The sequence below is a fragment of the Spermophilus citellus genome, assembly GCF_964194105.1.
Source record: "Spermophilus citellus genome assembly, chromosome: 12".
NCBI lineage: Eukaryota > Metazoa > Chordata > Mammalia > Rodentia > Sciuridae > Spermophilus > Spermophilus citellus.
Genome location: NC_138198.1, coordinates 92,403,198 through 92,425,643, shown reverse-complemented (window position 1 = coordinate 92,425,643; position 22,446 = coordinate 92,403,198). Strand labels below are relative to the sequence as shown.

Genomic DNA, 22,446 nt, shown 5'->3' with positions numbered 1-22,446 from the left:
AAATCTGCTCCAAAAAGAACCAAAAATGAACACTCACAACAAGTTATATGACTTATACTGTAAAGCACAGTGGAGAAAATATAATATAGGTAGACCTATTTTTTTTTCTAAAGCAAATATTAATCATTGTTCAATCTGAGTCAGGAAAAATATTCAGTCTTATTCCCACAAACTAGACTGAAATGACACAGCATCCAGATGTATCTGCCAGAAGGAATTAGTTGCTAAATATATTTTTAGATAACTGTATAAAATTACATTGCTATATGGAATTATTCCATTCTGCCCACTTAAATGTTGAAGAATGACAAAGATAATGATGCTCATTTTGTCACAGTTAATAGTAAACCTTTTATCCTGACTATAGTTGGGCAACAGCATCACCTCCTCAATAATTCATTGATTTAACAAATATTTGCCAAGCACACACATTCTCCAAAATGAAATACAATAAAACAAGCCATCACTATTCTCCAGAGACATGTATTCTCTGGCTTACTCTAGTGGGGGAGGGGAGGGAAGCAAGAATCTAATTTACTTAGAAACAGATTTAAAATGAAAGGACACTAAACCATGTCTTCTTTCATCTTCATTCAAAATGCTAATCTAGTCTACATAGAAATAACCTCTGCCTTTCCTGTTTCTAGCAGTAATATTATAATTCTGACTGCGTGCAAGTGTGATTATCATGGTATCTGTGTTTGTGTGTTTGCACAGCATATGGTAGGTACTTAATAAAAACTTGCCTGATGAATAAAAACATGATGAACAAATGACAAAGAGTTACTGAAGCACTCAATTTACTAGATTTTGTGCTCAACTCCCTACTCTCTTCTTTGCCATTTTTTAGTTTCAATGGGAGGTGTCATATTGCCATAGATGCTAAAAACCTGACAACCAACAATGGGATAGGGGGATGTTTGGGGTTGGTACACAAGAGAGGCAGTCACTGATCATCTGGCAAAAATAAATCTCACCAGCTTTCTGGTAATGACACCATGGGATGTGGCTCTGATTTGCTAGAAACCATGTTCCTAGCTGTGTAGAAGAAGCCAAACTCAGAAAATAAATCACTGTGCAGAAAGTAATAGAGTTGAGAGCTTTCTTGACATGTTCTTTTCATTAAATTGGTTAGATAAGAAATGCTACCACATGTCTGTTACACTAATTATTAAGCTCATAGTTGGTTCCTTTCACAGGATATCAAATAAAGGCCTGGAGTTTGATCTCAAGCACCACAAACAATAATAATAATAAAATTTAAAAGTACAAAACATAATAAATGCTTGTAAGTCAGATGCTAATTTTTCTGATGGCTTGAAGAGAAACCACTACTAAAACCTCATCATCGCTGGCAACTCAAACTCATAATAAACTAAAATGTTGGAAAGGCAGAATGTATCCCTTTGTTAAATATGCACTTTGATTCATCCAAGGATGATATCTTAAAAATTAAACAATTTTATAATATTGGGACCTTACTGGGCAAAGCTATAAATAATTCCAATAGTAAAAGTTCTTCATCTCAAACTTAAATTTGATGAGTAACAGTGAAAGAATTCCTGATCACAGACAGGCTTCAGACAGAGTACTACCATTTTTAAAATATGAGCAGGTAGCCTAAGATTTTAGAAATATGACCCAGAGGCCTCTCTCCAGACAAGTAGGCTTATGCAATACTGCATCCCTATTTCTAATAAGAGTCATGCAAAAAAAAAAAAAAAACTACCATCCTAGTTTATATAAAAATGAACTCAAAGATCTCTCACCCTGGTTTACTATACTCAAGTAATTATGATACACTGAAATATCTACATTAAGATATACGCAGAAAAAAAAGATATACGCAGAATAAATTCTTGGATTAACTATTTTCATATGCTAGTTGATATACTTTACCATCTTAATAACCAAGTTTTCCAACCCTATTCCCCTCCTACCTCTCTCTCTGGTCCTGCCTTTTAAGCCATGTATTATAAGATTGAAGGCCACATTCATTAGGATGCACAGCAAGCAGAACTGGTTTCAATCAGTCAGTATTTGTTGATTTGAAATACAGGCTAGGTCTTAAAGAGTTAAGGAGGCAATGAAATATTAAAACTTACTTTTGCCAACCAAAGATTCTTTATGAAATCAGAGAGTCCCTATTGCTTCCTCGCCTTCTACAGTTCTGATTTTAGAAGCTGAGTTCTACTTTCCACCAGGCTGAGAGCTCACTACTCTATGATACCACATTTTGATATCAGAATAAAGAAAAATGATCAACTCTGATGTGATCAAAATTTCTATCTTTTGCAAAGAACACCAAGAAAGAGTTACCTATTACCCAACCCTAAATTAGCACTCACATAAACTCTTACTTCAATTGTTCCCGGAGGTTACCATTCAGCATTATTAAATTATGCCTGAAGATAAATTAGACCAGATGTTGTTCTCTTACATTCACTCAACCACAGAGAGTAGGCCTTAAGCTCACAAGGAATCAGTCCTCCCAATGCAAGCAAACTACAGAAAATCTGGAGAGTACTGCTAACCACCGTAGCATTCAGGTTTTAGGTATGAAAACACCTGCCATCAGGTTCGGAGAACACATTAGATGATGAACATGTGGATAATCTGTATATATTCTAGTACAGGAAGTAAAGATAAAATATATCAGCACTGTATCGTGGGATATTAAAGTGAGAAGATGAAATTCTGTTTTATGACCCAACCAATTTATAGGTGGCCTTACCTATAATAATTAAATGGCTATATCCCCAAGTAAAGGTCAAATTTTTCATAGATAAGGAATTCACTGTGAAAATCCATGCCTTCTGCAGATAAATCATGCCAGAGTTTAAAAAAAAAAACAAAGAACTACAATTTAACAAGTCAGGTATGGTGATTGTTTACAGCAGCTCAATTCATAATAGCTAAACTATAGAACTGACCTAGATGCCCTTCAACAGATGAAAGGATAAAGAAAATGTGATTCAGATACACAATGGAATATTATTCAGCCTTAAAGAAGAATGAAATTATGGCATATGAATAGAACTAGAGAATATCATGCTAAGTGAAATAAGCCAATTCCAAAAAACCAAAAGCTGAATGTTTTCTCTGATAAGTGGATGCTGATCCATAGAGAGGCAGGGGGATGGGGAGAATGAAGGAAATTTCATTTGTATAAAGGGGAGAGAGGGGATGGGTGGGGGCTGTTGGGATGTGAAGGACACTAGAATCAGACAGATATTATTACCATATATACGTGTATAATTACAGTACTGGTGTGACTCTGCACCGTGTACAGCCAGAAGAATGAGAAGTTGTGCTCCATTTGTCAGTATGTCAAAATGCATTCTACTGTCAGGTATAACTAATTAGAATAAATTTTTAAAATGGTTTAAAAAATAGAGTAATACTAACAAAGAAAAGAAAAAGTCAGAGATTGTGTATTTACAACTCCATCATCAATTGAGGACAGGATTGGCAGAAAATTCCAGGAAAAAAAAGGAAAGTGAACATGATCAATGAAGATGTATACATGCATAGTAATGTCACAGTGATATATGTTAATTTGTATTACTAATAGATGTTAACACAAAAGAAAAAGGAGAGGGCTGGGATTGTGGCTCAGCAGTGGATTGCCCTCCTAGCATGTGCAAGGCCCTGGGTTCGATCCTCAGCACCACATAAAAATAAATAAATAAAGGTACTGTGCCCAATGACAACTAAAAAAATAAATATTAAAAAGAAAAAGAAAAAGGAGAAAATTTCAAGAAACTTCCTGGTTTTGAGTTTGGGGTTTGCTACACAGAATAGAAATGGCTGGCTATTGGGACTGAAGAGCTGGACAAACATGGTTCATCTGGTTTAGGATGCATGTGGTCAACACATTCCTCATGGAATGAAAGTCTGCAGGCTTTCAAGCCTGGATTTCTTCATTTTTTTTTTCCTGTTCCTACATGAAGGGGTAAGTCTCAATGGGGAGTCTGTGGGCTGTCAGGAGTTGCTGTATACTATATCTAGGGAAGAGTGGGGATTGGTGGGAAACAGCCCCAGGGTGGCTGAGCCCTCTGTGGGTTGGAAACATAGCCAGGGCTCTCTGAGACAGAATGGCAGGGAAATGGAATCTGTTCTTTGGGGTGCTTCTGGATTAGTACTCCCCTCTGCCAAAGAGGTAGCTGGTGGGAGTGTGAGAAAGGAAAGAAAGGAAGAAAGCAGTACTGAGACAGGGTCTGCTGTCTTCTTCCCACCCCTTTTCAGTGAAACACAATTTGTCTGGACTTGGAAACCTGAACACATTTAAAATATTCAAGTGCCCTTTTTCTATCTCTTCAACTATCGTAGAATTTAATACCTGTTAACAGTAATTGTTCCATTCTTTCTGGTCAGAAAATGTTCCTCCCTCCAGAGGCAGATGGAAGGGAAAGCAATTATTTCATAAGGCAAAAATATAAACAAGTATCTAAAATGAAATATAAAAAGAACTTTCTTGCTAATAAAAATTCTTTATTGTTTACTGGTGTAACAACATACCAGAGCACAAATAGTGGAGAGGAAAATTTTATAAATCAATTTAATGTAATGCAGATGGGGAAAAAGGGGGGCTTAACCTTATTTTCTAATCTACCTCTGAGCATGTAATTATACATTTAGCATCTCATAAAGGAAAAAAAAAGTTGCCTGGAATAAAATACCAGGTTTGCTGTAAGTACTGTATCTGTTGGGAAAGGCAGAGAGATGCAAGATCAAACCCAAATCACAGTGCAGTACAACAGATACTTCTCACTCACAGCTGTATGTCTAACCACGAAACAGATTAACCTGGTCCCAAGTTTCCACTGGCTTCTGTGATCAATGAAGCTAAGAAAGAAATAAGGAGATTCAAACATTGTCCTGAAAAGCTTCAAGACAAAGGTAACAAAATGAACCATATGCTCCTGGCCTAACTTCAAGGCAGCAAAGGAGTACAATCCTACTACATGTCCCTGGGGAGAAAATGTGAAAGAATTGTGCACCAACCTACTGACTGTAAGAAAATATCTCATTGCCTATGTATGAAAGAAAGAGATTTTTAAGAACTTAATAGAAGACAATCTTTCTTCTTCATCAGCATAAAGATATATGCACAAGCACACATGGAAAGCATTAAAACAAAACAGTAACTTTTATGAAGTACTACTGTTTGTTTCTCCATTATTCATATTTTTTAGATCATATCTTTCATGTGCTTACAAGTTGCTTTTTGCACTAAAACTGCCTCCCACTAGCACATAACACTGAGAGAACAGAGATAAAAATTTCATAAAAAGATGAAGTAGGTGGAGTCAGCTAAGAAAAAGCTTCAATCTCCAAGAAGCTTTTAACAAATAAAAAATGTGTTTAACTTTCAGGAATGCATTTTGTGCTATGAAGTTGAGCTCAGTGAATAATGAATTCTGAAAAAAAAAAGTGGAGTCATTAGAAGATTAAAAGGAAATGCAATATCGGTATTTACCATTGATTTTTCTTTTTCTTGCTGACAATCCAACTATCCCTGTTTAGTTCCTGTAATTTAGTGAAGAAGGCTACATTAGTAAAAGTGACGAGACACACACACACAAATTGGAAAAGGACTGAGAATAAGGAGATAACATTTTTGTTTATGTTGAATAGTGTCTTTTGTTCATTTTTCTCCTGAAAGATTCTGGTAGGTCTAAACTAAATGTGTTTTACTTTTTTTTTTTTTTTTTTTTGTGGTAGGTGCAGGGGTTCAGGCAGTGAACCCAGGAGTGCTTAACCACTTAGTCACATCCCCAGCCCTTTTTTTTTTTTTTTTTTTTTGTATTTTATTTACAGGATCTCACTGAGTTGCTTAGGGCCTGGCTAAGTGATTGAGGCTGGCTTTGAACTCGAAATCCTCGTGCCTCAGCCTCCAAAGCCTCTGGGATTACAGGCACATTTGACTCTCTGTGCATAGTGGGCACCTCTACCTAGAGCTGAGTATGAATAAATATCAACCCTCAGCACATCCACCTCCTTCCAAGCTGAAAAATATGAGAAGATTTTCACAAAGCTGAGCAGGGCGGGAATTAAGAAGAGAGAAGAGGAGTTTTCTGATGCGCTGTGTCTGCTTCTCCTGGGATCTAGAAGAAGAGTGCCATTAAATATAAGGATGTGGCAGTAATGACACCATGGAGTCTACAGCCTTCTATGTGAAACAAGGAGTCATCATCCGATTTAGCCAACCTCAGCACTCAGACAAGGAGGAGTGGGGATTCACTCCAGACAGAAGGAAAGCGTGTTCTCTTTGACAAAGTTAACATCCTCTAAGGGTAATGATCTACTCAGAAACTTGGCATTTTAGTCAGTGAATAAAAATATTTACTTACATCCAGAAACTATCTGGAAGCTTCATGCAGACATATGCATTTTGGTGTGCTAAGACCTAAACAGACCAGATTCTGAATTGTATTAAACCAAGTCATAAGTATTACATAAGGCTATTGACATATAACTCTAAGAAAGTAGTGTGTATGGGGAAACTAGAACTAGAAACTAGTTACCATCATCCATGGTAACTTCTAGCCTCTAAATTAGGAAAGTCTGTTTAAGTGGAAACAGACCAAAGAAATATTTAGGATTGTTCTAATGACTGCCTTGGCTTCAACATGTTTTTTAGTGTAAAATAATTATCATTAAAAATAACACCAGAAGAGCTGAGATTGTGACTCAGTGGCAGCGCACTTGCCTAGCATGTGTGAAGCACTGGGTTCAATCCTCAGCACTGCACATAAATAAATAAAGGCCTGTTGACAACTTTTAAAATACTAAAAAAATAAAAATAAATAAAACACCAGAAATAATGAGAAAGCACCTATATGAGCATACAGGTCCAGAGCACTGAAGTCATTCAGATGTAGGTTTTTGTCATTCCTCTCCCACTTACCAGCTGAGCAAGTTAACTCACCCTTTCTGTAGCAAAGGCAATGGCATTTCTAATTTATTTTTCAAGCATATTTCCATCTGCCTTTTACTAGTGCTTCTGTGTAATTTCCCTCTGTTCCACATGATCCTTGTATGTCAATCAGTCGTAATACCTGATCCTGCACTATTGCTGGTGCAAGAATAGGCATGTCAGCCAAGCAAGGAAAAGGTAAAAATCTTCCCTGGGATTGGTACTTTGAAAGTGACAGGGGACAAGGATGGAGGCTGAGGTGGAGTCTCTTTAAACTGGCATGGCTAAGCTTAGAGGAGGCAAGTCTGTAGTGTCCTTGACCATCTTCTCCAAGACTTGGATAGAACCCTGTCTGCAGCATGACACCATGAGAAAAAAAAAATAAAGAAAAAAAAAGTCTGAGAAAGCAAATACCTGGATGATATTCTCTGATCTCTATATCCACTTACAACTGAAGTCCGTTTCTCAGTTACGTGAGCCTTTTTCCCTTAAACTAGTTAGAGCTACACTTATTTTGCTTGCAACTGAGAAAAAGTCAATTAACAAAATGTCTACATCTCAATTTCTTCATTAGAAAAACATGGACAATAGTGCAAAATAACTCCTACATTTATTCACAGGATTAGGCAATTTAAGACATATACAAAGTTTTCTTCAGTGTTAGGCATATAAGTACGCCAAAATTACTAGTTTTTATTAGTTAGTGGTAAAGTTATTATTCAGCTTTCTATTATACAGCTCTCCATAACAAATACCTGAAATAATCCACTTATGAAGATAAAAGGTTTATTCTGGCTAACACTTTTGGAGGTTTCAACCCATGACTAGCTGACCCCCATTGCTTTGGGGCCTGGGTCAAGGCAGCATACCATGGTGGGTAGTGCACGAAGGGAAAAACCATTAGCCTCACAGCCAGAACAAAAGCAAAGAGGAGACCACATATATATATACCTAATTAAAATAAATTAATTATTGTTTTTTTAAAAAGTGAAGAGGAGACCAGAATTCCAGAATCCCCATAGAGGGCACAGCCCCAGTAATATAAGACCTCCTGATAGTCCTCACTCCTTAAAAACATTCTACTACCTCCCAAGAGTGCCACAGGTTGGGGACCAAGCCTTTAACACATGAACCTTGGAGGACATTCCAGATCTAAACTACAGAGCTATATTTAGTGATACTAATATTTTATATAATTCATACACTAAAGCTAGATCATGTCAAATTCCTATGTTCTCAAAAGGATGAAACAACATAAGTTTATGAATATTTTATTTACTTATACAAAAATGATTAACTTTGCAAACATATCTAAAATGTGTTGTAATCGGTGTACCGGATAATTCTTCTTTTGATTTGGAAATCAAAACAAGCCTTTATAGATTGTCACCGTAGCTTATTAAAAATCAAACACATAAGATTACTTCTAGGTCACTGAATTTCTACATTGCATAACTTTAAATTTACAGAGATAAATCTTATTTGAGCCCTAAGGATTTTTCTTTTTTTTTTTTCTTTTAAGTTAATTACCCAAAGGTCAAGGTCTATATCTTATTTCATTCACATCATGCCTAACATATTAATGGCAGGAACTCAATATTTTTCCAGTGCTATTAATTATAATGACTATTAAATTATAATCCCAATGAAATAAAAGGTGCCACTAGTGGGTTGAAAGTAGATACAGACTTTCAAAATTCATAAGTTATCTGGACTGAATCTTGGAAAATTTGATCCCTTTACACTGTCCAGTACCAATGACACAGAAATCAATCAATCAACCGTAAGTTTTGTGGAAAAATCCTCCTCCATTTTTACAGATCTTTTGAAAACTTATGAAGACCTGGATCTATCAGTCTCCTGTGGTTTATTCACTGAATTCAACTATAATCTAAACCAACTTAAATAGTGCAAAAAGTATAAATAAGAAAGTAAGCAGAAAATTATACCATCACAACTACAAAGTGCTTTGGGAGCACACAAATGCATCTCAATGGGAGTTGAAATCTGAAGAAAGCCTAAAATTTTACCAGATTAAAAAGAAGGGAAAGCCGTGTGCGGTGGCACAATGCCTGTAATCCCAGTGGCTTGGGAGGCTGAGGCAGGAAGAAGGCAAGTTCAAAGCCAGCCTCAGCAAAAGCAAGGTGCTGAGCAACTCAGTGAGACCCTGTCTCTAAATAAAATACAAAATAGGGCTGGGGATGTGGCTCAGTGGTTCAGTGCCCAAGTTCAACCCCAATACTAAAAAAAAAAAAAAAAAAAAAAAGACATACAAAGTTCAGGCAAATTACAAACAGCAGGAACAGTACAAAGACTTGAGAGCACTTTACTATGGATGGAGTATGGAACGCCAGTAGCAGGAAAATCCAGCAATGAGACCAGAGGAATATGGAAAAGACCATTGGGTTTTGCAGGTTTTCATCTGGGAATGAGACTCCTGGAATAATAGAAAGCTATTAGAAAACACTGCAATAGGTATGTTGAACAGTCTCACCTCCAGATCCACCATCTACCCATGTTCACCTAGTCCTATGTCTCAGTAAGACAATGTCTACGAATTTCCTCAATGCAATCACCTGTCCTTTGGCTTCTGGATGATTTGGCTGATAGGAGGAGGCATCAATTATAGAGATCAGAGAATAGGAGAAAGATTTCAGAATATGAACTGGGCATTCCTTCATGCAGGGATTAAGGCTCTGCTCCACCTGGAAATGCCATAGCTTCTGTCAGAAAGCTTTCTGCGACCGTCTCTGCCCACCTCATGTCAAACAGCCACTCCACTCTTAGTCCTCCAACTCTAAGGACTGTAACCGCTTCCTAATGTCACAAGCCCTGGTTTGCCTCACAGGTTTGCCTGGTTTCCCTTGTGATTTTCTTTTACTATGCCCTAACTTTCTTAATCACCCCGTTAAGATAATGCCATCTGTTTCCATGAGGGACTAAGTCAGACTCAAGGGAAGTAACCACAGCTAGTTTTACAGAGGTTACAGATTCAAGGAGGAGGATCCCAGAGGAGACAAGGGGAGTCAGTGAAACAAGTTACATACTGGCTGTAGCAACTTAACTAGAAGATGAAGGTGGCCACATAGGAATATTAACTGGCATCTTACAACTTCAGACCCTCTACTATATATGTTTAAATAAGAATAATATCTTATTTAAATACTCAAGCTACTCTTCAAAGTAGATATTAGCGTTATTCCTTCTTTAATAGACATTGCAACTAAAATGAAGAGCTGTTAAATACCTTGCCCAAGGGGCTGAATTTTTATTCAAAGACCAACAGGTCTTCCTTTTAAATCTATCATGAATTCATTCTGTCTTCATAACCCTCAGTGACTGAATTAAAGGTAAATTACAACCAAATTTAAAGATAGGATTGAAAAGAGTTGAAGAAAAAGAGACAAAAATAGTAGAAATCAGTAATTTCTGGATAAAAGGAAAAAACAGAAGAAGGTATTAGTGATAACAACAGGGTTTGCAGCTGGAACAACTGTGAAGCTAGGGGTGGCTTTCACTGAAAAATGAAAGAAAGGGGAGAAGAGTTGCTAAGAGGAGATGGGGAAGAGAAAAGACATGCAGCTTTAATCTCGTAGACCTTATGTGCAATGAAAATGCAAATGGATATGTTTCTACTTCAGGATTTACAGGAGCCACATATACCTTCTCACCCTTCCCTGGCAGCCAAGGAACCTAGAAGGAACCTAGATTCTGCCAATTTGATGCTTCTGCCTGTGAACACGAATCTTGAACATGGGATGCAAACACAGCAGACTATGACACATGCATGATACACTGGCAGCACTGCAGTGACCCACTGAGTCACAGCAGTGACCATCACTGGTCTGAGTGGTGCCTGTAGCAGCATCCCAATTGGCCTAATCTTGTGACATGACCTGAACTGTGTGTTTTTCCTGCCTAGCCCCAACTGACTCCTGACAATAATTCAAGCTTGATTCTCCAGATTCCTCCTGATGGTTTATATAAACTACTTCACAGCACAAACAAACAAAAAGCTTTCTATTTCTTCCCCAAATTATCAGTTATTCAGTGTTGGTTGAAGCCCATAATCCCGACAAAGTCAACACAGCCATCATTGTCTTCTGTTCAGTAATACTGAATGAGGAAGGAGTCCTTTCCCCATGGCTCTCGTACAATTTCTAACCCATAAGCTAGAGATGCTATATTTACTAGATGTTAAGAGGACTCTTTTTAAGAGTTCAAATAATTCAGTCTGGAAGGGATACAATGCAATAAGCAAGTTATATACAATATGATTCACATTTTAAAGTATCCAAATGGTGACAATTGGGGTGGGGGGGGGGGTCATAGGCTGGTAACCCCCCAGCAGCTTGGGAGTCTGAGGCAGAAAGATTGATTGCAAGTTCAAAGCCAGTCTCAGCAAAAACAAAGTACTTAGCAACTCAGTCTCTAAATAAAATACAAAATAGGGCAGGGGATCTGGCTCAGTGGTCCAATGTCCCTGAGTGCAATCCCTGGTAGGAAGGAAGGAAGGAAGGAAGGAAGGAAGGAAGGAAGGAAGGAAGATGGTGACAATAAAATATACTCTAAGTACCAAGTAAAATAAAGACAAACCCATCCATCAACATTAAGACAGAGTATTTAAAAAACTGGGATTGGGGATTTAGCTCAGTGGCAGAGCACTTGCCTAGCACATGCAAGGCCCTGAGCTCGGTTCTCAGCCCTGGTGTGGGGGTAGAGGGGGAGCCTGCAAAAAACTTCAGAGAATGTGTAACAAATATAAGATACAAAAAGCTTATTTCCTCCTCAAGAATAACAATTGAGGCAGGGTGCCCACGCCTGTAATCCCAGAGGCTCAGGAGGCTGAGGCAGGAGGATCACAAGTTCAAAGCCAGCCTCAGCAACTCAGCAAGGTACTAAGCGACTCAGTGAGACACTGCCTCTAAATAAAATACAAAAAAAGAATAACATTAGACCAAAGTCTCACATTCAAGGATGAATGAACACAATGAAGAAACATTTCTAAAATACTATGGATAGTTAACTGAGGCTTTTGTAACTAGCTAAATTATCATTATGAATTAAGGGCAATATGGGGTCTCTTAGTTTTTTTCCTGCTAAGTTTCTCCATTTTTAAAATAAAAGATGTGCTACTGGTACTTTTCTAATTCCTATAACATCATGTGAGTCTATGTTTCAAAACAGTTTAAAAAGTGAAAGCACATTTTAGATGTGCAAACAATAAGTGTTTAGACCTAGAGGGCTTCACATAATTAAAGATGTTAAAGTTTATGACTGTAATGCATTCCACTATTGTCATGTATGTACGAAATAAAAAAAAAAAAGATGTTAAAGGAGGCAATTTAGAAAGAAGGGAAAGTACAACACAAGGACTCAAGTTGAGCACCAAAGCTGATAAAATATGCTGATAAGCTTAATCAATTAATTCATGTTAAAATAACCAGTCTCTTGTGTTTTAAAAGAACACAAAATAAATTTAAGGCTGCAGAAAGTACCACAAAATGAGAGGGTTGTTATAACAAATGGACATAACACCCTCAATTTCACAGATTATTAGGGAAAATACTTATCAATTTTTTTTAAAAAAAAGTGTTGCCAATATTGAAAAAGGATTCTCATGGCCTGCTGGTTTATAAAAGTGTTTTGGCAGAAGAATGACTCAGTGAGATCAGTTCTGTCCTAGACATATACGTACAGTTTCAATAAGAACTAGAAAAGAGATTAGAGACAAAAACGATTTGGAAAGTCAGAACTCAGTAAAATGAAGTGAATGAAAAGAAGAGGCTCTAAATGGGAGCCATATTCAGAAGACAGAATTCACCACTCCCCAGGGACTCAAGTATTTAGGTACACAGAGATAAGTCCCTTCAGAGAAGAATGCTGTCACATTCTCTTTGGGTACCCAATGTGCATGACATATTTATGGGAAGTGTTCAATAAACGTTTACATGAACTTGATAAATTTCATTTGAAACATCTACAGTACCTAGAGATAAACCATTGGAACCGTTAATATAAGTCTGAAATTCAGGGACATCTGGCTGCACTCCTTGTCATGGGAGATTCACCAAGAGTATAGGTGAGACTGCCCTGGGGGAGGAGGGCAGTGAGAAAAAAAAGTGGGGAACAGGCAGAACCCTGAAACGTGTTTGCACTTAAGGGGCAAAGGAGAGAACAGGAAACTCAAGTGGGCAGGAAAGAATAAGATGACAGAAGGGAAGAAAACAAGGAAAGCATCAAAGATAATAACAAGTATATAATTAAATATCTAAACTTGACTTTAAAAAGATGAAATTAAATAGACAGTCTTTAGGAAAGACATTAAGATAAATCCTGCCTAGTAGATTTTAAAGTTAACACTTTTAAAGAACAGAAATTTTCTTAGGAATTTTTTTTTTTAAATGAGAATTTATCTGTTGTGGGGTGGGTGAGGGGGTATGGAGGGTCATAAACAGTCCTAATGGTCCAGAGAATACCTTATTTCAGTGGCCATGTCAAAAATATTTGATATATATACAAATTACATATGTAACCATTTTTATTTGGGGGGGGGTGGGAAGGGTAACTGGAGATTGAACTCTGGGGCACTTGACCACTGAGCTGCATTCCCAGCCATCTTTTGTATTTTTTATTTTTATTTTATTTTATTTTTTTTTTTTTTGAGACAGGGTCTCACTGAGTTGCTTAGTGCCTCGCTTTTACTGATGCTGGCTTTGAACTCGCAGTCCTCCTGTCTCAGCCTCTCAAACCGCTGGGATTACAAGTATATGCCATGGTGCCTGGCCCATTTATTTTCAATATTAAAAAAAAAAAAAAAGACCTTAGAATAAACCACAGATTCACTATATCATGACTCCCAATGACTGAACATGAAAACAAACACAAGTATGCAATCTCAATTTCTAATTCATTGAAATGTTACTAAAATAGGTTTAATATATTTTAGTTAATAAAATTTTAGAAATACCATCTGTCAGCTGGGCATGGTGGTACATTCCTGTAATTCCAGCAACCTGGAAGGCTGAGGCAGGAAGATCACAAGTTTAAGGGCACTGTGGGTAACTTAGTGAGATCCTGTCTCAAACTAAAATTAAGACAAAATAAAATTTAAAAGTCTGGGGTGCAGCTCAGTGGTAGAATACTTGCCTAACATGCCCAAGGCCCCAGGTTCACTTTTCAGCACAAAAAGAAAGACCATCTATCTTGTGACTAAAGTGAACAGGGTCCAACCTTCTTTAGGTCATAGATAACTGATTTATTATTGATTTTCTAATTTATTCAAAAACCAACTGTTGCATAATAGTTACATAAAGAAACACTTGCCAAAAAAATATCAACTCTAGAATTATTTTTAAAATCATAATCTACTTTTTTCTTGAACTAATCCATGCTAGAGTTATGCAAAGTAAACCAGTGACAAATAATTATACCGTAAATTAAATTTATACATGTACATCTTTAGAAAAATCTTACAAGTTTTAAGCTTGTCCATGAATTATAAATTGCGCCGCCTTGGAGAATTTCTCAGGTTCTAAAAGTTCCTCCAAAGCGAAGGTCTTGAATGTCATTTAAGTTATATATTTCAGCTATTAAAGTCAATGTTCTGACAAGCCCTTTGGCTCTAACCCCAGGGCATGAATTTGCCTTAAACCGACATAAGAATGTGTCAGAGGGCTATATGTCAATCAACTAGGAGAAGTGCCCATTCCCAATTTAGCAGTTGTCAGTTGCTGACATTAAAACCAGCAACAGTTAATTGTAACCACTTCAAATGGAAATACTGAGGGAAGAGGAGAGGAAGGTGTCTTAAGTTCAGGCCCATAAAGCTGTTAATTGCCACCCTTTTATGTAGATTTGTTTAATAATGAAAACAATGTGGCTAATCATATAATGTTTCTATTTGTTCCCCAAGGGCTCTTCAAGGAAAGTTTCAGTCGGGGCTAGATTTCTGCAGCTACCAACTGTGCAGGGACAAAAGCAGAACAATCAAGGCACTCAGTGCTGGCAAAGAGCTGAAAGTGGTTCCACAAGGACACCCCTCCTCCCAGCCCCATCAGGAAGGAGCCAGGAGCTGCTACTTCCAAGCCTCAGGGGGAAAGTTGAGGATGTACAATAACAATAGTAACAACTTATGCACAATTTTATGGCAGAGAGAGAAGAAAGGAGAGAGAAAGGGGGTGGGTGGGAATAAAGCCAAGGAATAAATCTGATGTAGACTTGGATCCTCCCTATACCTACAAGCAACAAAATCAGTTAAAATCCCAACAGTCAAAATGCCCATACTGTTTTTAAAAACTGGAGGCAGCACAGCTGGGGAAAAAAGTCCTGCTCAGCCCTATTCCTTATGGACACAGTGAGGATATCGGACACTCATAGACAGTCACTGAGATGATCCCACCTATCTACTGATCTCAAGAGGGTATTTTAAGGAACAACTAGAGCACTCTGTATAAAGTCTTCTACAAATGTGATGTATATTATTTACAGATTTCTATTTTGCCTCACTTAGTAAAGAACATAGGACAGAATAGAGTCGTATTGTTTAACTGTTTTCAGACTGTTTAGTGCCAATTGATGGGAGCACTCAATGATGTACCCCCTCTCACACTGTACAAAATACATATAAGGGATAGTCTGTTTTGTGCTTCTTCGTGAGTATTGACAAGTGGAGTGTTTTTAAATTCTCCTACTACTATCACCTCCCCCATGAGTCCCATGCTTACAACTCACTGCCTTAAAATGATTTTCAAAACTCTTTCCAATCTGATCACCATTTAACTTTCAATTATATCGAAGAGCCTACTCCTTCAGTCTTCCCATTTTTCTAGACTCATCTGCTTGATGGCTCCAGAATCCACCCTCTCACCCAACATTACACCTTTGCCCATGCGGTTCTCTCTTAGAATGTTCCCCTCACGTCTACTGTTTAAACTTACTCCTATTTCAAGACCAAACCCAGCTTCACCTAATCCACCAAGCATTCCACAATTGCCACATACCACACAGCTTCTCCCTTCTGCAACTCTGTAAACCTGCACCTGCTTGATCATTCATGTGTCACCTACAGATGGTGTCTGCTCAGTCATCCTCCACTTCTTGCTCCCTCTCCTTCTGAACTTTATATTCCTCTAGGATATATCTTTGCATCCTCCCCAGCATTTGAACCATATTTCACATTTCCAAGCATTTCAGTAAAGTTTTACAATGATTTCATTATTAAATATTGAGTTTAATTCTTTTACTGGTTAACTTTTCTGTAATGAAATTCCTTTACAGGTATGACTCTATCGGTCTACCAAAATGTAGTTCATGTCTGACAGCCAAAGAATCATGTGCTAGGAAAGCATTTGTCAAAGGAGAGAAAGACTTTAAAAACACTAAATTCTTAAAATTCACTGTCATGTCAGCTGGGGTAAAAATTTGCTAGCTAAACAGTAGGCCTAACTTAACATTACTCATAATTTCAAATACATTTTTTTCAAACTTAAAACTCATTTTCTTTCTAAAGAAGGCATACAGATCACTAAACTCTTCCCTATCTTTCAAATTGCAAAATGGAAATTTAAGTTCCACGGTTGAAAGAGGAGATGATGAGATAGAGACATAAAGAAATGATGCTATGTGTGGATCACAGAAAACAGCTGAATCAAACTGAGTGAAAAGTGAGTGATTGAAAATAAACTCCATTTGCAGAAATAGATTTGTCAGGCTCAGGATTCAATAAGAATTTCCACAATTATGCTCAGGTGCATCTTTTGGGGTGACCCCAAATCACAAGTCAAAATTGTCTTTACTGTTAAAGAGGAATGATCATAACCTAGAATTTAAACACAATGAAAAGATTCCAAAAACAGTTCCAATATCCTTCTCAATCTCCTTGCTTATCATCCTGAGAAATTATATTTATTTATAAAATACAAAGACAAAAGGCAAAGCAAGCAGTCAATTAACAATTATGAAGTATTTTGTATTTTAACAGCTACCAACAGCATTCGACTTTATTTTATAGAAACACTAACAGTTCATTTGGGATGTAATGCATTATTCAAAAGAATATTTACTGCGCAAAAGATGCACACAGATTTCCTTTAATTAATAAACCCACCTACTTAATTTTTAATAGAACATGGCTTAGCAAACTTCAATTTACTTAAAACCTTCAGTAATCCTGCTTTGGCATACAGGGATATATGTCTGTTTTCTTCCAACAATGAGATAAATTTGCTATATTAAAAAAAATTCCCCCCAAAGGTCACCTTGAACTACCCCCCCAAAAAAAAACCCTACCAACAAACTGATATTTATTATCTGTATGAATATATCTAAGCTATGAGTAAATAAATCAGCCATGTTACAAAGCTATTGAAATTGCTAAGATTTATTTCCAGGTTTTCAGGTGCCACTGAGACTAAACAAAGATTGTAAAAAATAAAAAAAAAAAATTTAAAAAAATAGAATGAAATCAGGGAGCAAATTAATACATTGAATCATTATCTTAAAAGCTGCATTCCCTATAGAACAAAGTGGTTAAACTATCAAAAAGCACTGCTCAAAGCAACAACATTTTTGCATGTCAAAAAAAGAATTAACCTAGAATAAATATATAAATAACAGTATGTTCTGTGTTAAGCCAGTAACAAAGAAACCCCTTAGTGCAGTAAAACAAAGTCCTGTCAAATCCCCATTTTTTACAAAGAAGCATGAAGATCCTTTCACAATGGTTTAAACTGTATTTATAGTAACAGAGTGAAGACTTGAGATAAAAGTCAAAAGGATTAAAGTCAAAGCCCCAGCTCGACATGAGTTATGGTTTTGATTTTTATTCTTATTGTGGTCTACAAATATTAAGACAGAAGATACTTCCATTTGATTGTGGGGTCCTCTGAGACTCTACAACCTTAGAAGAGCAGATAAAACAGATGAAAATGCATCTGGTTTGGGAGCAGCCTCCATATTAAATGGCAATGCGCAAAGTAACGACTACAACTGCAGAAGGCCGTGGGGGAGGGGAGGAGGCTAAAGGCTGAAATTCTGCAACTGATGCAGGGCAGAAAGGAAAAAAAAGGGGGAAATGTGGCATTACTGTTTTAAGATGGCAGCCTATTAATATTCACTGCATTCCTGAAAATACAGGCAAATTATTCCACCACTCCTTCTTTCAAAAGCTGAGAAAGCCCACCACATACAAGTATTGCATACTCTCTGAAGGACAGGGTAGGGCTTGGTAGCTGTACCTACAGCTAAAACAAAAATCCCAGGAGTTGTCACTCAGGAGTTTACAGATTTGCACACTATATACTTTTCTTACAAAGAAAGAAAACAAAAATTTGTTGTCGAATGGAACAAAATTCTTACTTACTCTAGGAAGAATTATTCTTCTTCTAGTTATGTTTTTCTTAAAATGAAGACAAAGCTACATTTAACCATAAGCTCTTGGTCACAGTTCAAAATATCTATCTTGCATTTCCTCTCCCCTTGTATCCATCCTCCTTTTTAAGAAAATCTCTCTCACACACACACAACACACACACACACTCTCCAGTAAGAGTTTATACACACACACAGTATGGATTGGAAGACTGTTGTTTTACTGTTAATTTGAGTACTCCTTCTTTAGTTCACATATTAGCAGAGCCACATATTGAGTTGCACATTTACCCTCCATTCTTAATCATTTTTACTATTAAAATCTGATACCTGGTTTAATATTTTGTGAAGAAAAGGCTAAAAGTCCTGAACATTAGCAAAATCAGCAGTATATTAAAAGATAATATCTATATCACAGAAAGACTAAAAAAATCCCTTTTTCATTGAGTATACATTAATACTAACAATTTAAAAAGCAAAAATATCCTATCTTACAAGTTTGAAACAGAGTTCAAGTCCATATGCAGTCATGTAATCATAAAGACAGCATAAGAAATGTTACCATTACCCAAATGGACCAATTTCTCCTTTTCTCATAAGTTAAGAATTATCATAATTCACTTTAAAAATCACAAATCTCTGAAAATGATATTTCCAGCACAATCACTTGCTATTTCATTCAGTATTTTATTTCAACTGTCACATTTTGAACACATACACATTTGTACAACTACCAGGGGAAAAATAACTTGAACCAAATTGAAAAATTACCATAACTACTAGTTCAATATGTCTGGTTAAAATAGAGACATCTGGTCTATCATTAATTCTTTTGTGTTGATGACTCCTAGTGTGTCTTTTCCTATTAATGAACTTTGCAAGAAGAAAATTTAACTTTCAACAAAAAACTGTGACTTAGAAATCTATTGCAGGATCTATCAATACATATATATCATGATTCAATCAAATAAAGCTCATTTTTTGAGAATAGTAACACACACTGATTGAATACAAATGGCTAAGCTTTAAATTCCATTAGAATAATGTTATCTATTAAATAATTCTCTGCAGGCAGATATGGCTAATTCATGAATCATTATTTTTAAATATTTATAAATCAACTCATTGTTCACTTGTTTAAAATATATACACTGAAGCTCTGTAATAGTACTTGATTGCCACTCCAAGGAACCTGAATAATGCATTTTCAGAAGCCTTGTACACCCCCACACAATTCTGAATTAATGGCCGAGCAAACAATAAGTAATGTACTGTGCTCTGGCAAAACTCAGTGATAACATCAATCTGGTATCCACTTAACACTTACTGCTTACTTCTCACATATTCCCCACAACTAAGTTTCCTCTTCCAGAAGCAGTTCATTAGAGAATGGCTATCACCTGCCCATTCATCCACAGAGAGAGTGATTTAGTGATTAACAGTCACAGATAAGGGGAGAAATGATAACATACACCACTACCAAATTAAGAGATGAATAAGTAAAAGAGCCTGGCCACTCCCGCTACCAATAACTAGATTGCAATTAAAAAGGACTTTTGTCACTTCTTCGCAGGGCAATAGGGCCAATTATCTAAAACCCTCTGCTAGAATCCAGAGACACAGGAGCAAGGCCCTTCAAGGAAACTCAGATAATTACTTTTGACAAATGTTCTCCTTGAGCATAATGTAGTTACTCAATAGCTTTTAAAAATGACTCCAGTTATAGTAAAACAATCTTTACAAAGTCAACCCAATAACATGTCCTGGGTCCCCCACCCCCACCCTGCTGCATACAGCCAGCTCTCTTTTGGCCGATTTATAAAGATAGTAAGTTGGTGAATAAATATTTAATTTCTGTAGCCAAAACCCTGAAAGGTTCAGCTTCAAATGTAATGCCTCGCATTCCCGTGAGATGCACTGTTCAGAAATATCCTTTTTGAAAACCCCGTTTACAGTTGTCCTTTAAAAGAAGATAGGGAGGGGGAAAGAAAAAAAAAAGAAGAAAAACCAACATATATACATGCATCAAACCAAAGACGCCGACGCCCCTCTGCCAACCAGCATTTCTATAGAGACATTCTTTCGATGATTAAAACGTAAGCTCCGAAAGGTTAAAGAAAAGGAAAAGCAGCCAAGTAACACCGCCCAGAAAGCCAGCAGTAAAAACACACCTAGCTGTACACTCTTAACCTCCCACGACAAATGACACTGACCCAACTTCACCAAACACACACACACCGACACACACACTCACGAATTGCACACACGTGCACATAATGTACACACAAACATCGAGCGGAACACAATACCTACAAACACAGCGAACTGGATCCACACAAAACATGCACGTATCAGTGTGCATACATAATGCACACGACACGGCACACAGACACGCAACAACCTAGCCCACAAGCACACGCCCCACAAGTCCGTGTCGGGGACACAGCGTGCATGCACGTGTAAAATGTTTGAACTCACAAACGCCGAACATACACACAGACCGTGCACAGAGTTATTGATGAAATTCCGGGGGGTGGAGGGGCCAGGAGGGAGTGGTAATTGCCACACAAAGGTCTCCGGAGCGGCAGAGAGGGAAGTCGAGCGGAGCCGAGCGCTCGGAAATTCACCGGTGGAAGAAGCACAGCAGAGCCCCGTGCGCGAAGTACCGGGAGAAGTGTGTCGGGCAGTCCCGGGCGCGGCGGGCGCGGGGCTCCCGGAGATAATCGCAGCTCCCCTCCGCGCGCACACGCACACACACAGGGGACCCTGGGCGAGCCCACTCCCGCAGAATAACAAAGAGCAGGAGCCCGGCGAGCGGGCGGCGGCTCGGGCTGGAAGTGGCCGTCTCCGCCGCCGCGGGCCGGCGCGGGGCGAGCGGCGGGGCCGGCAAGACGCGCGGGCGGCGGGCGGGGGGCGGTACGTACCAGGCGGGCAGCCTCGGCCCAGGTGCGGTCCTTCTTCTTCCTCTTGTCTTTCATGTTTGCATCTCATTGATGGTTCTGATGATGACGTGGGGGATTCCACGGGGTGCTCGGGGTTCGGGCGCCGAGACAATGACCCAGTGACCCGGTGACCCGCACTCGCTCCGCGGGGGGAGGTGCGCGGGCGGCGGCGGCGGCGGCGGAGGGTGGGAGGGATGGAGCGAGGGGGTGGGGTAGGTGGGTGGGGGCGCGCGGCGGCGGCGGCGGCGCGCGGCGGGCGGGCCGGGGGCGGGGGCGGCGGCAGCCGCGGCGGCGGGGCCCGGGCCAGCGGCGGGGGCGGTGCCGGCCGGGCTCGCTCGTGCGGGGCTCGCGCTGCGCCGCCGCCGCGGCCGCCGCGGTGACAGCTCCGGGGATGCTCTGCTCGGCCCCGCTCACAACAATACACTCTGACGTCACGGGGAATGGCGACGCGGCCGCACACTCGCCTCGCTCACACTCGCCGCGCTCACACTCGCCCTCCGCGCGCGCACACCCGCGCACACTCGCCGCGCGCCCCCTACTCCAGCCACGCCCTGAAACCCTCGCGAGACCCCTCTCCTTCCAACCCAGCCCACTCTGGGCAGGCCGTTCCACCTCGGTCCGGCTGTCCCGCTAGGGCCGAAAACCGCGGACGCGGTGGCCTTTGGAACTTATGTGGGAGTCAGCTCCACAACTCGGCGCTGTGTCCTGTGCGCTCGCTCGCGCTCTCTCTCTCCTCTCTCTGACACACACACACACACACACACACACACACACACGCCGTACTACTCCCCTCTACTGGACTTTCTTAACCCTGTTACTGCATGACTGGGTGGATTCCCAGAGCCTTTTTGAACTGAGCCAGCCTCTTCTGAAAGAGAACTAACACGGAACGTGCAACTTGACACAACATTGAGCCACCTACATCATCTTAAACAATGCAAGACCAAAGAGCCATTTCCGGGATCTATGCAATGCCATCCCGTAGCGCTAATTATTTTTAAATGGTATACAGGCGTCATTCATAGTGTAAAACATGGCTTGTGCAAAAGACTGAACAGTTAACACTTGAGAATCTTTCTAAATTATTTATAATCTTCAGGCTTGGGAGGCAAAGAGATTGGTTATTTGTGAACTACAATAAAAATGTGTCAAGATTTATAAAAAGTTGATTGTAACCTTTCCAACTTCTTAACATTTCTGGTAAATTGTTTA

At 38.9% G+C, this 22,446-nt stretch overlaps 1 protein-coding gene across 1 annotated transcript in view; it reads right to left on the bottom strand.

The window, feature by feature from the left end:
* The window catches only part of ASXL3 (ASXL transcriptional regulator 3), a 166,276-nt gene extending 144,959 nt beyond the window's left edge, over positions 1 to 21,317 (bottom strand). The window contains exon 1 of the mRNA XM_081263304.1: positions 21,217 to 21,317. Coding sequence (XP_081119430.1) covers positions 21,217 to 21,270 — 54 coding nt within the window. The 5' untranslated portion in view covers positions 21,271 to 21,317. The remainder of the gene's footprint in view (positions 1 to 21,216) is intronic.
* Positions 21,318 to 22,446: the final 1,129 nt, after the last annotated feature.